At 42.1% G+C, this 13,404-nt stretch overlaps 1 protein-coding gene across 1 annotated transcript in view; it reads right to left on the bottom strand.

Annotated features, from left to right (window-relative positions):
* The window catches only part of GRID2 (glutamate ionotropic receptor delta type subunit 2), a 1,000,276-nt gene that overhangs the window by 301,400 nt on the left and 685,472 nt on the right, over positions 1 to 13,404 (bottom strand). Inside the window, exon 8 of the mRNA XM_037896872.2 lies at positions 3,736 to 3,855. Coding sequence (XP_037752800.1) covers positions 3,736 to 3,855 — 120 coding nt within the window. The remainder of the gene's footprint in view (positions 1 to 3,735; positions 3,856 to 13,404) is intronic.

The following is a 13,404-nucleotide window of genomic DNA, read 5'->3' as shown; positions in this document are numbered from 1 at the left end:
ATGGTTTGATGTGTCTGTTAGAAAGCCAGGAGGCCATTCTAAGTTTGTTTAAAGCAAACAATTTAAGAAGTTTCCATGGATATAAATCATTGAAGGTGGGTAAAATTTTCAAAGGCACCTAAATGATGTAGGCACCTAAATCTCATTGATTTTCACCCACTTAATTTATTGCAAAATCCTGGCCCCACTGAACTCAATGGGAGATTAACCCTCCAGCCTCCCCTAGAACTATATAAAACATGCTAATTATGGAATGCCCCCAAAAATGGAATACAATTTTTTAGAAATATCAGTCAGCTTGCTACATGCACTTGCTTCCACTGAAAAAGGGAATGCAAAGCTTTACGTGGTTCCTAATACATGCTTCTGCTTGGGTCCTCTAAAAGAAAACAAAGTGCATTTTGATTCGTGTGCTGATGACACAGATATTGGAGTCCTCTAATTATCATGATGTGTATTCAACACTGACAGTTTGTTTACAGGACATTAAGTACAATTTTAGTCAAGTTGAATCAGAATAAATATGAATTTGGTTAATTATCTCAAACTTTCAACTGAGCAATGTTGTGATCTGGACAGTTTCACATGAAAATATTATCTCAAATCTAGCTCCAAGTAGTAAAAGTCTGGTATCAAAGGATGATATTTTTATTGGATTTATTATTAAGACCTCATTTAACTTAAATCTCTTGACAAAATATATAAATATAATTTAATAAATACATTATTTTACCTTATCTATATTGAATTAGTATAATTGCTTTTTAAATGGCCTTTGCAAATATAAATGATCACATTTACAGAGAATCACAGAAAATGCCAGACCAGTCCATCTAGTCCAATACTCTGTGTCTAACAGCAGTCAATATCAGATGCTTCAGAGAAAAGTGTAAGGATGGACCATTTATGAAGTAACTTGCCCACAGGGGAAGTTTCTTATAAACTGCAAGAAGATACCTGTTGGGCTTATACATCAAAACATGAGATTTATATTACTTATAAAGGTTCATTGCAAGAAGATCCAAATGTCAGAACCGGATGTTGTGACAATAAGTTTCATTGGTTAATTATGCCCTCGGTAGAAAGAGTATTTTCTTTGACCAGCTTTAAATGCATTTTCTTTCAGTGTCGGTGAATGTCTCCTTGTCCTTGTATTATGAGAAAGAGTACAGTACAACTGATCATCTCTGCACTACTAATTATTTTGTATATCTCTATTATGCCCACTCTTATGAGTTTCCTCTCTAAACTTAACTGTTGCAAACTTTTCAAATCTCTCATCATATAGAAGCTTTTCTGTGCATCTGTTCATTTTCACTGCCTGTCTCTGGGTCTCTTCTATATATATATATATTTTTTTTTTTTTGAGATAGGGTGACCAGAATTGAACATAATATTCAAGCAGACATGCTTGCAGCCAAAAAAGAGTCCAAGTTGACTAATTAAGTTAAATAAAGACAACTGGATGTTAAGAGGAAAGATAAGTCTGTTGCTCTTAAAACTAAATAGTTCTTTAAATACATAAAATGAAACAAGTTCATAAATATTAAATCAGACTCAGGTTATTGTTCAGAGAGCAAAGAAAGGTCCAACAGTTTGGTCCTCAGGGTCTCTGTCAAGGACACATCCAAGTATCATTGAGATCCAGCCCTGTTTAGTTTATGAGATCTGACAGGATCTCTGTTCAAGGTGATATAGCTGCACACATTGTGTACATTAAGTTATCAGCCACAGACGATGACACAAAACTTGACAGAACATGAATAGAATAACAATTCCATTGTTGGAACATGTAGAGAAGCAGGTAGTTGTATTTCAGGATTGTGGACACACCTTCCCCCTCCTCGGTTCATATTGCACCTTTTATCATAGTATGTATGTAGATGAACAACATAGCTGAGCATGCATTGACTTTCACATGTCTCCAGATTCCTTTTTTTATTCACACTCAAATTAAAAATATTTTCCTCCATCCTCTTGCTCTAAGTTAGCCACCTCATGTCCCTCACTTATGTGAAATAAAAAGTGGCCCAGTACATCATAGCAAGCAGTCCCAATGTTACCTTTCGGGGGGGGGGGGGGGGGGGGGGGGGGGGGGGAGAATCTTTGAATTGTTGGATGAGCGCTCCCAAGAAGTCTTGATTTTGCCTCAGAGATACTGTGTTGGTCTCTTTATATATACCACCTCAAATCACTTGGAAGAAACAACTGCCCAAAAACAAGACACCATCATCATCTCAACTTAAGATTTACCTCAATCATCTTTCATACCACCTTCACCCACTGAGAGTTTTCTCTGCAGGAAATGTAGCAGTACGCAAGTGCCAAGATAAATTATTTCTCTTATGACTGAAACAATTTTCCTAAACAAAATCTGAGTCATGGTATTTCATGAAGCCTCCTTCTGTCTAGTACTCATAGTACCTATTTTTATGGGAGAGTGTGGTGGGGCGACTGCCCTACCCCATGAGAAAAAAGGTTGGAGCAGGCCAGAGAGGCTGTGCAGACCAGCAGTCAATCGACAAAGGCCTGTAGAGAGCCAATCAGGGCCAAGGAAGAGGAAGCCAATCAGGACCAGGCTGGGTCCTATATAAAGGCTGCCGAGCAGAGGAGAGGGCCGTCTCTCCCTGGCTGGCAAGGAGCTAGCATCTTGGACAGAGCAGAGCTGGGCAGGCTCTGGGGAGCTTCGGCCCAGTTAGCTGCAGGCTGTGGCCCTAAGAAGGGTCAAGAAGGTGCAAAGGGCCAAAGGGGAAGTGGCCCAAGGAACATAGTTGGACAAGAAGGGAGAGAAGGAGGGCAGAGAGGCTGCCGCTAGAGGGTCCCTGGGTCGGGACCCAGAGTAGCAGGTGGGCCTGGGTCTCCCCCTTCCACCTTTAAACTGCACCTGGCCACGACAGACTGCAACCTGCTCCTGAAGTAAGGGGCTAGACTTTGGGGTTGTGGTTGGCCACTGAGGGAGGTGAAAGCTGAAAGACTGCTGTTAACAACCCCCCACCCCCTGAAGGGGGTGAGACTGGAGCGGGGGGGCACTGCTGGAGGGCAATGTCCTGAAGAGGATGCCGCCGAGCGGGGAGCAACGTGGGTCCCAGGGCAGCAGAACAGACAACGGGCGAGACACCACGCGCCAAGGGTGCGCCACAGCTGACAAGAGCTAATTCCTGGAGCAACCAGCGGGAGGCGCCAGTGGTGGTGAGTCGTGACCCCATCACAGAGAGCTATGGTATAAAACATCATTTCTACTAAATCATTCTCTGCTTATTACAAGAAAAACAGATACTGAAATACTATAATACTTTATTTTGCAGTAGGTTTTCTGTTTCTATAGCTATGAATTCTATTCATCTAACTATCATAGTGCCTCGTTCAGACCTTATGCAGTGTGGTGTACGACTGGCTACTCTGAAAGCATTTCAATAGAAAATTTACTGCTTTGGAAAGCAGTTGTAGCTGTAACAGAACAGGCTTCACTGCTCTTTTGGGAAGGACTAACAACAAGTTAACATATTCTGCATTATTAAATTGGACTCCCCTGTTAAACATAACCTATTGTAAGGCCTCCTTGCAATAAAGAACCAGCAGGTTACCCAGAAGTTTAAGACTTTTCTTCCACTTGAGTTCTTCTTTCAGTCTAACAGCCTGTTTTATCATTTGCAATCAAATACTTGGCTGTTTGGACAGAAAATACACTGTAAATCATGCAAAAATTACACTCTTATTCAATGTATCAAGTCTCACCTTGCGGATGCCTCTGCCAAGATCTTCTCCATAATTGGTCCCTAGAATTTCAAAATGGACATTTGGATTCCCCCCATTTTCAGCAAATTCCAGTTCTCCAGTCAAGCCATTCACTCCACCCTGATAGAAATAAAGAAGATGGAGTGAAAACTCAAAAGTATCCAAATAAACCATATAGTATATATCTATACACACACAGACACAGTGTATATATATACACATACTTGGGACTTATGCACTAGCTTTGCAGAACAGACAGAAATAGAAGCAGAAGGTGAACCTCAACAGGGCCAGTTTGCCTATGGACTGTACTTTCAGGCAATTTTTGATAAAGGCAGATGGAGGTGACAATACATCAGAGGTGAAGCAATCAGTCTTTACTGGGAAGGATTAGAGATGAAAATGCTACATATACCATAGGTACACTCGAAGTATATGTTAGGAGATAATTCAAAACCACATACAAGGTTCAGCGTCCTATTAAAGCTGTGCTGACCCAGAGCTGCATAATAAGAAAAGCTTATATGTACATTGAAAAGGAGTACTTGTGACACCTTAGAGACTAACAAATTTATTTGAGCATAAGCTTTTGTGAGCTACAGCTCACTTCATCAGATGTATTAAGTGAGCTGTAGCTCACGAAAGCTTATGCTCAAATAAATTTGTTAGTCTCTAAGGTATGTGACAAAGTTCTGTCCTTGCCTCCGTGGGTCCCGCATTTCCTGGCGGATATCACTAGCCTCAGAGGCTCACTGTGACCCTCCACGTAACCCTTCTCTCTCTAGAGACAAGGGTCACAGTCTACGGAGCCATTTTCATCATAAGCCAGCGAGGGATGTGAGGAGAAGTTATCCTTCCTTGCACAGTCTCTGTTGTCTCCCAGTCTCAGTGATTAATCAGGGGGCAAAGGTGGGGGGCGGGGCAGAGCCCGGGCCCACCCTCTACTCCAGGCTCCAGCCCAGGGACCCTAATAGTATCAGCTATGGTAGCTGACTTTTTAGAAACACAACATGTACAATTCCCTGGGCTACTTCCCCCACAGCAGCCCTTACTTCCTCAAGCTCCACTTCACCTTTACCTCAGGGCCTCCTTCCTTGTGCCTGATATGGTGTGTACTACTCAGCCTCTCCAACAGCACAACTTCCTCCCACAGCTCCTGACATGCACACCCGCCTGACTAACTGGGAGGCTTTTAACTAGTTTCAGCCAGCCCCTGATTGGCTTCAGGTGTCCCAATCAACCTAGCCTTCTCCCTGCCTTCTAGAAAGTTCTTAATTGGCCCCAGGTGTCTTAATTGACCTGGAGCAGCTGCCATTTCACTTATCCTGGTACCAGGAATTTGTTTAGCCTGGAGCTAATATATCTATCTCCCACTACTTTTCCATAGCCATCTGGCCTTGCCCCATCACAGGTGCCACAAGTACTCCTTTTCTTTTTGTGAATACAGACTAACACGGCTGCTACTCTGAAACCTGTCTACATGTACATTGAAACCTTAAACCCCTGGAAACTCACCTGATTTCTAGTTTCGCTATAAATTTGATTCTAAGCCCAGTTTTTTTTAAAAAGTGCTTTGAGGGCGTAGTGAACAAATACAGGCCAATTTATGGCTCCAATTGGCAACTCTGCTAATCTTGTGTATTGCTTCAAAAAATCAGATGAGACTTCGCAGTTCTGATTGCACTTTCAGTTGGAGGTTCACTATTTGAAGTCAAAAATTCAAAGTGAAACTCAGGGGATATGAACTATGGATGGGGCCAAACAAAGCCCTGCTCCAACAAGGTACATTAGCTCGTGTCTAACTATAAGTACCTGCTAAAGTGGAGGTCAAAAAACTGCATCCAAACATCTTAAGTTTTGGGAAAATCCAGATATGGAAACAAATTTTGGAACTCAGGAATAGTTTTAACTCACAGAAAGTGGAAGTGAAGATAATGTTCACTCTTTTCAAATTTTAATATTATAACAACAAGAAGAAATATAGGAAAGGCTGGGAGCACTGCCTATTATTAAGGTTGCCTAACACTTCCCATTATAAGACCTTGTTTTCAGTTGCTTATAGCTCTTCCACACAAACCATTTGGACTGAAATTTTCCATGCTGGCTATCAGCCTCAGGTTGAAATTTTTTGGAAAATGTCCATACTTTGGAATAGGGACTTGAAATTCAGCAGTGTGTGTGCGCATGCATGCCCTTTGTGTCATGGATGTGCCTTTGCCCCATGAAAACTTGGCCAAATTCAGCTAAATTATAGAGTTTAGCAGCTAAAATCTTCAAAGATTCCATCCTCACGGAGCATGCTCAAGTCTCTCCTAGTGCTGACCACATTGACCATCCCCACCAGAGCGACTGAACATTCTCCCTCCAGCCCAGGGCTACAGAGGCAAACCCAGACTTTCCCTGTAATGGCTTCTTCAGGCCAGGGTGGCAGAGTGACTCCCCTATTGGTACCCAGGCTGGGTGGAGGGGGAACCTGTCTGCTTCAGATGCAAAGGGGACAAGATCCTGACCAAGGATATTGTGGTGGAAGGCTGGGAATACAGATTGGGACAAGAAGCCAGGGAGTGAAGACTGGGACAGGAGGCTGAGCAGGGATGGAGACTGGGACTGGCTGGGCAAGGAGACTAGGAACAAGTGGGGTGGGGGAACAGGTGGAGGGAAGGTAGACATATCTGACAAGGAGCCAGTATGTGTGGGGTGAACTGCAGCTGGCTGGGCAAAGGGACAAGGAGTTTGGGGAAATGAGGACACAGACTGAATGAGATGCTTGAGGAAGGAGACTGGGACTTGAAACAAGGGATGATAGGGAACACGGATGTGGGGAGAGGCAGCTGGACACTGGAGGGTGGGGTGAAGAGGAAGATACACAGGTCAGGGTGTGAAGGAGGAAACAGACTGGATGAGTAAGGAGGCAAGGATAGGGAGTCTGGAGGGCGTGAGGCTAGGAGTTACTGAGCAAGGAGACTGCGATTGAGATCAGAAGACCTGAGGAGTGGAGACTGGCACGGACAATGTGAGGAGAATGGGACTCAGATGAGAAGCCAGTGGTGGGGAAAGAGACAGGGCTGGGACAAGGACATATTGGAGGGAACAGGGAAGAAGAGTATATTCCTACTAAAGCATACTTCCTGCCAGAGCCTAGAATACAACCCAACATCCCTGAGTGTTAGCATTCCTCTGCTATAAGCAAATGTCTGTGTCACCCACTGTGAAAGCCTAGTCTAGTGCTGGTCCACATTGAGGATCTCAACCTACTACTGCTATTAATTACTCTATTAGCTCAAGTGGTGGATCTTACATTTCCACCTCTGTTATGAATAATAGGGACTTCAATATGATGCCATATAATGGAATTTATGTGTGCTTATTTTTCCTCTTTTTCTGGTTTGCTTTTTTAAAAAAAAATCCTAGGAAATGACACCCAAAAGTCCATTAAAAGAAAATTATTAAGGTTGCAAAGCCAAACAGTCAAAAGTTAGGAAACATCAGCGTTAAGGTTGTCTCTGCAACCTTAATTTGACCTCTTTGTGCAAATACATTATGATACAGTCTTTAATTACGTGATCACATACTATTTTTTATCACAGCACTCCTGCTTCATTCAGTGCACAGGATGCACAGTGCTCAATTAATGAGCAGCTAGTCAATATTTTGTTTTATCTTTATTGTTCAGTGTCTGGCTTAGACCTTAATTACTGTACACTATTCAAACCCTACTCTGAAGACAAATTATTCATTTTCTCATTGGCTTTTTCTGTGATGCTCAACATTACAGCATCTACTTGCTTCACAAACATTAATGAATCTATTTTCAAAACACCCCTGTGAAATGAGCGGGTAGCACTATCCCAGTTTTACAGATGGAGAACTGAAGTAGAGATTAAGGTAAAAAGCATCCACTAGTTTTAGGTGCCCAGTCTGAGACACCTAGGACTTGTTTTTTCAGAGTACTTAGCACTATACCTCACTTCATATATTCAAAGCAAAGCTCCCATTGGCTTCAGTTGCAGCAGTGAGTGCTCAGCAGTACTGACTCTAGGGTTCCTAGAAAATGAGGAACACACAGAGACCACATGTGAAAGTTTGGTTTCACTGACTTAGTCACCATCACATAGGAAATCTGTGGCAGTCAGGGACAGAATCAAATTCTCCAGGGCAGTATTCAACCATGAGACCATTCCTTCTCTTATTACAGACCTCTGCCTCATTTCCGAGACGCATTCCATCTTTTGCAACAGATGAAGCAAGGGGCCTACACACACTTGTCTTCTTTACTACACGACCCTTATTCATCCACAGGGCAGGTCCAGCCTGTGCTCTAAATGAGGCAAGGGTTCTATGGAAAAAATATATGTGATCATGTAATTAAAGACTGAGTATTTGACTTGGCAAACGTTGTTCTTTTTATTTTGTTTAATTTCCTGGGCTTTCAAAAAAGCGGGCTGAGAAAATAGAAAATCCATCACGAGGCATTATACCAACACCCACACATATCATCAGCAGTGGTGCAACCTTAGATCCCTGACACAGGTCTCTGCACTTTTGAGCTAATGAAGAAACAGATAGCAATAGTAGCTTGTCATCCTCTACGTGGACCAACACTGAGGGGGATCAGACTCACACATTGCCAGTGGATTTCAATGATATTTGCTGACAGCAGGGGAATGGTGAGTTTCAGGAAACATCACTCCATTCCAAGATCTGCAGGGGGGTGTTATCTAGGGGACAGAAGTTCTCCTAATATTTTCCTCAAGCATGACCCCTTCTGTCCTGTCCCCGCCAATCTGTCTCTGTCCCACTCCTGTTTCTTCTCCCCCCCACACTCTATCAGATCACATGCTCTCAGTCTTTGTCTTTATGACTTGGGGCCTCTTGATGACATCATTCATGTAAGAACTCTAATGAAAGACTGTGTCATACTGCTCCTCTTAATCCCTGCAAGAAGTATATAGTAGTGATAGATATTTAAGGAGTTATGTATATATGCTAAAATTACATTCCCTAGGTCTAAGAGTTAAGTAAGACAGATCACCAAAAGGTAATAAGAATATAAGAATGGCCATACTGAGTCAGACCAAAGGTCCATCTAGCCCAGTATCCTGTCTTCCGACAGTGGCCAACGCCAGATGCCCCACAGAGAATGAACAGAACAAGTAACCATAAAGTGATCCATCCCCTGACGCCCATTCCCAGTAATCCACATACTCCTGGCAGACAAGGGGGAATGGACGCTTCCCTCACTCTGGCTGGTTATATGCAAATTGAGTACTGTATGGTTCACAATGGGCATCCATTCATCCACTGAGCCAAATGCTAATGAAGGATTGTAAAATCTTCAAAGACAGGAAATTAATAGGATGAGGTGAACAGCAGGAGTTATCTTGTTTAGGGATAACACAGGGAACTTTTAGAACTATCTCTGGGGTACATACAAACTTTCAATCTGTGGGGACAAGCGCCCTTTGAGCTTGATTTTATGAGAAGAGGTCTCAGCTAATCTTATTGAATAACTGGGGAAATTACTGGTGGTAAGCTATTTTGTAGGGGAATGCCTTGTTAGTTAAGTTTAGTCTCTAGAAAGTGTGTTACAATTTTTTTTTATATGTAACCATTTGTTATCCTTTCTTACAGGGAATGCAAAACCATGCTCTCAAGTGTCCCTAGCCTCTGTTTGCCAGAAGCTGGGAATAGGTGACAGGGGATGGATCATTTCATGATGAAGTGTTCTGTTCATTCCCTCTGGGGCACCTGGCATTGGCCACTCTGGGAAGACAGGATACTGGGTTAGATAAATCAGTGGTCTGACAGTATGGCCGTTCTTATCTTAACTGATTTTTATTTTAATTTCTGTTTTTTCTTAAATGTCCTTTGTTTTATAATTGAACTCAAGTGCTGTGCACAATACAGGAGCTGTGGTCTAAGGTGAAACTGGTTAACTTTGAGAATAGAGGATCTGGGATTTCTGTGGGTATCCAGTGATAGGGGCTGAATACCACACGTGACTGGTGGCTGCGGTGCATCATTTGTCAACCCACAAGGCAAAGGCATAGCTCATGTAGCCCAGAGGAGGGTGCTTGAATGGCTGATAAGCTGGTTGTGCTAGGAAGACACAGGCAAGACTCCTCACGCTGTAGGCAGGTGGTAACAGGGTGACTCACAGCCCTGGGGGCCCCAAGAAATCTCCCTGCACAATCAGTCCTAGTTTCCCCCTCCAAGCTCCTCATTCAATCTGTCTCTCTCCCTTTCTTCCTGGTCTCTAGTCATCCTCCTTCCCCTTCCTCCTTAGCTCCTAATTCCAGTCTTTCTCCCCAGGCTCCTCATCCAGTCTCAGGGCAGGTCTATACTAAAAAGTTAGGTCAACCCAGCGACATCACTCATGGGTGTGAAAAATCCACACCCCTGAGTGAAGTACTTAAACCAACCTAGCTCCCCATGTAGACAGCACTAATTTGACAGAATTTTTCTTCCGTTGACCTAGTTACCACCTCTGGGGGAGGTGGATTTACGACAGCAGTGGGAGACCCCCTTGTCTCACTGTAAAGAGTGTCCACCCTGAAGTGCTGTGGCTGTGCCACTGCCATGTTTCTAGTGAAGACATAGCCTCAAGTCTCCCCGACAGCGCCTTGTCCAACCAGTCCCAGCCTCCCCCCTCCCTCATCCAATCTCACTGTAACCCCCAAAACTGGCTTCCCCACCCCACTTGTTTCCTTACCCAGTTCCTAGTCCGCTTGTCCAACCAGTCCCAGCCCCTCCACCCCAAGTCCCAAATCTCCCTTCCACCCCCTACCTCTCATTTCCACTGTTCTAACCGCCCCTCTCCCCCAGCTCCCATTTCACTTTCCTTGTCCAGCTAGTACCAGTCCCTCCCCCCAGCACGCAGTCATAGCTTACACTGTGATTAGGCAAAGTAGAAACAGTCTGTGAAACTTCTTAAAACTACTAAGGAAAATAAAAGTAATTTGCCAGCTACCTAAGCGTATGACAGAAGAAAGAAGAGTAAGGCATGAAGTTTCACAAGGGATGACTGAGGATAAAATTAAAAGGGATATAGGTGAGGACCAATTGCTGTTGGTTAAGCAACTGATAAACAGGAAAAGGGGAGAATACAAACCATTCAAGGCCATATGAACAACATTTAAAGGTACAACGCTGCCTTACTAGGTTAATATAGAATATCAACTCTACTGGGTTAAAGCACATATCCCGACCCCTTTGAAATGATATAAATTTCCAAGGTTGGAGCATGTGCCAGTTGTCTGTAAGGGGAAAATGAGTTGTGGTAGATGTGGAGCAGAACACTTGTGAGAGAACTGTATGGAAGAAACAGAACCTAAACTGCAGCAATTGTGGAGATCAGCACAGTGCAGCCTACAGCAAAACGAACTAGAGACACAGAGAAGATTAAAACTATCCATAAAATATCCTATGCAGAAGGTACCAAAAGATATTTACACTGGAATGTGGAGAAAGAGGAAAATACCAGAGAGGGAGAAGAGCTACTGGTACAACAGCAGTACAGTTCAGGGCAGGAAAGGTAAAATAAGGGGAACAGATGAAGATGTACTGCTTGTAGGCAAAGAGAAATATATCGTATTTAGGACAGAAGTGATTAGTTACACTTTACATATAGGGAAGACAACTAAAAGAATAAAAATTATAACAAAAGCGGCACAAATATTTGTATATAAGCACTCTCTCAATAGACCATATTCATGCAATTTTAATGTATTTAAACAACATGGTTCTATTTTTTTTTTTTTTTTTTGCTGGAATGCACATAATGTATTTACACATGGTCAGGAATTAAGGAGCACTGTTTTTGAAATGGAAAAAAAAACAGATCAGATGTGATATGTGTACAAAAATATGGTTAGTGAGAAACCTCAAGTTCAGAAATTCAGGATATGATGTAGTCAGACATGACAGAGAAATACAAGAGGAGGAGTCCGTATACTTATAAAGGAAGGTCTTAATTATGTTGACAAAGAATTAAAAAGGCAAAGAAAGACTTGGAGAAAGTACTGTGGGAAAATGAACAAAGATTTCAAGGTTTCAGAGATGTAGAAAAGTTAAAAACAAATGGTGTATGGAGTAAAAACAAATTTATACTTACTTGGTCTTATAGTAAATGATAAAGTCAAAAGTTCTAACTTAGGAAAAGCAGACATTTTAGCTAAAGAGTTCCAAAAAGTTAGTAGTTATACAAATCAAAGTAAAGCGTGAACAAAAAATTGAGAGTTCTTATATAGCTGGGTAGATTATATAAATGGTGTACTAAAAGAAAATTTCAGCATACAGGGACTCAAAAAATGCTACAAACACAAGTTAAAAGTACAATCCCAGGTAAAGATAGCATATGCAATGCAATGCTTAAGCACCTACTGCAAGGGAGTTTAGGAGTTTGATTGAAATTACATAATAATACATGGGGAAAAGGAATACTACTGTCAGAATGGAAGCAAGCAGTGATTACACCAACAGGAAAACCTGGCAAAATAGGCACAAGACCCGAGGCAAATAGACCTATTGCCCTCACATTCTATGTGGGCAAAATTAGGAAGAAAATGATACAAGTGTTTAGTAGCATACCTGATCAAACTGAAATTATAAACTGTGTACAGAGTGGTTTCAGGAAAGGATGATATACAGTTGATCATATTGTAAGATTAGAAACATTTGGACAAAAAATCACAAGGAACAGATAGTTATGGTAGCTGTCTTTTTGGACATTGAAAAAACCTATGACATGCTACAGAGGGAAGGCTTGCTGTATAAACTAGCTGCAGTTGGAATAAGAGGAAGAATGTTCTGGTTCTATTTAAATGACAGAACCATACAAGTCAGGGTAGGGGTGGCTTTGCAGAATATTTATAAACTTACTAACGGCATTCCACAGGCGAGTGTTATCAGCCTAACCCTGTTACAACATTATGATTAATGATCTCACGGAGAGTATACGGGCAGGAATAGGTATTACTCTATTTGTGGATGACTGTGTTATACGGGCCAAACACAGAAGACTTAACATAGCTGTGGAGAGAAACTACGAGATGCTCAGGTGGATTTGAGAAGGTGGAGATATTTGGGGATTTATGTTCTCCCTTACTAACACAAAGGGAATGATCTTCACAAAAAGGAAGATTGGGGAAGAATGTAACCTCTCTCTCTTTACAGAAAAAATACAGGTGGTTCAAAATTTTACATTATTTGGAGTTATATTCAACAACAAACTAACTTGGAAGGGTCATACAGATAATATCAAGACTAAATGTAAAGATAGGATAAATCTGCTTAAGGTATTGCTGAGAACAACTGGGGTGCAGATAACACGTTGCTGACAGTATATGGGGCATCAGTTTTAGATTATGGATGCCAAACCTTTAATTCAGCTTCTCAATCAACACTAAAAAAAAATTAGAGCTGATCCAAGCCTAAGCTCCATGAAGTGCATGTGGCATGAATATTAGGACTCCGTTGTGTGTGCTGCAGATAGCAACCAGAGAAATGCCTAATAATTGAAGGATGAAATAGTTTAGAGTTGACCTTTTGGGCTAAGGTTAATGGAAATAGTGGAGATAAGCATACTAGAAGAATAGATGAGGACTGTTGGGAATTAACTAGACAAAAAGTAACGGGGCTCCACAAACTCCCACAGGCTAACAGTCGAAA

The sequence above is a fragment of the Chelonia mydas genome, chromosome 4 (genome assembly GCF_015237465.2).
Source record: "Chelonia mydas isolate rCheMyd1 chromosome 4, rCheMyd1.pri.v2, whole genome shotgun sequence".
In the NCBI taxonomy this organism is placed as follows: Eukaryota; Metazoa; Chordata; order Testudines; family Cheloniidae; genus Chelonia; species Chelonia mydas.
This window is presented reverse-complemented; position numbering and strand designations above follow the sequence as displayed.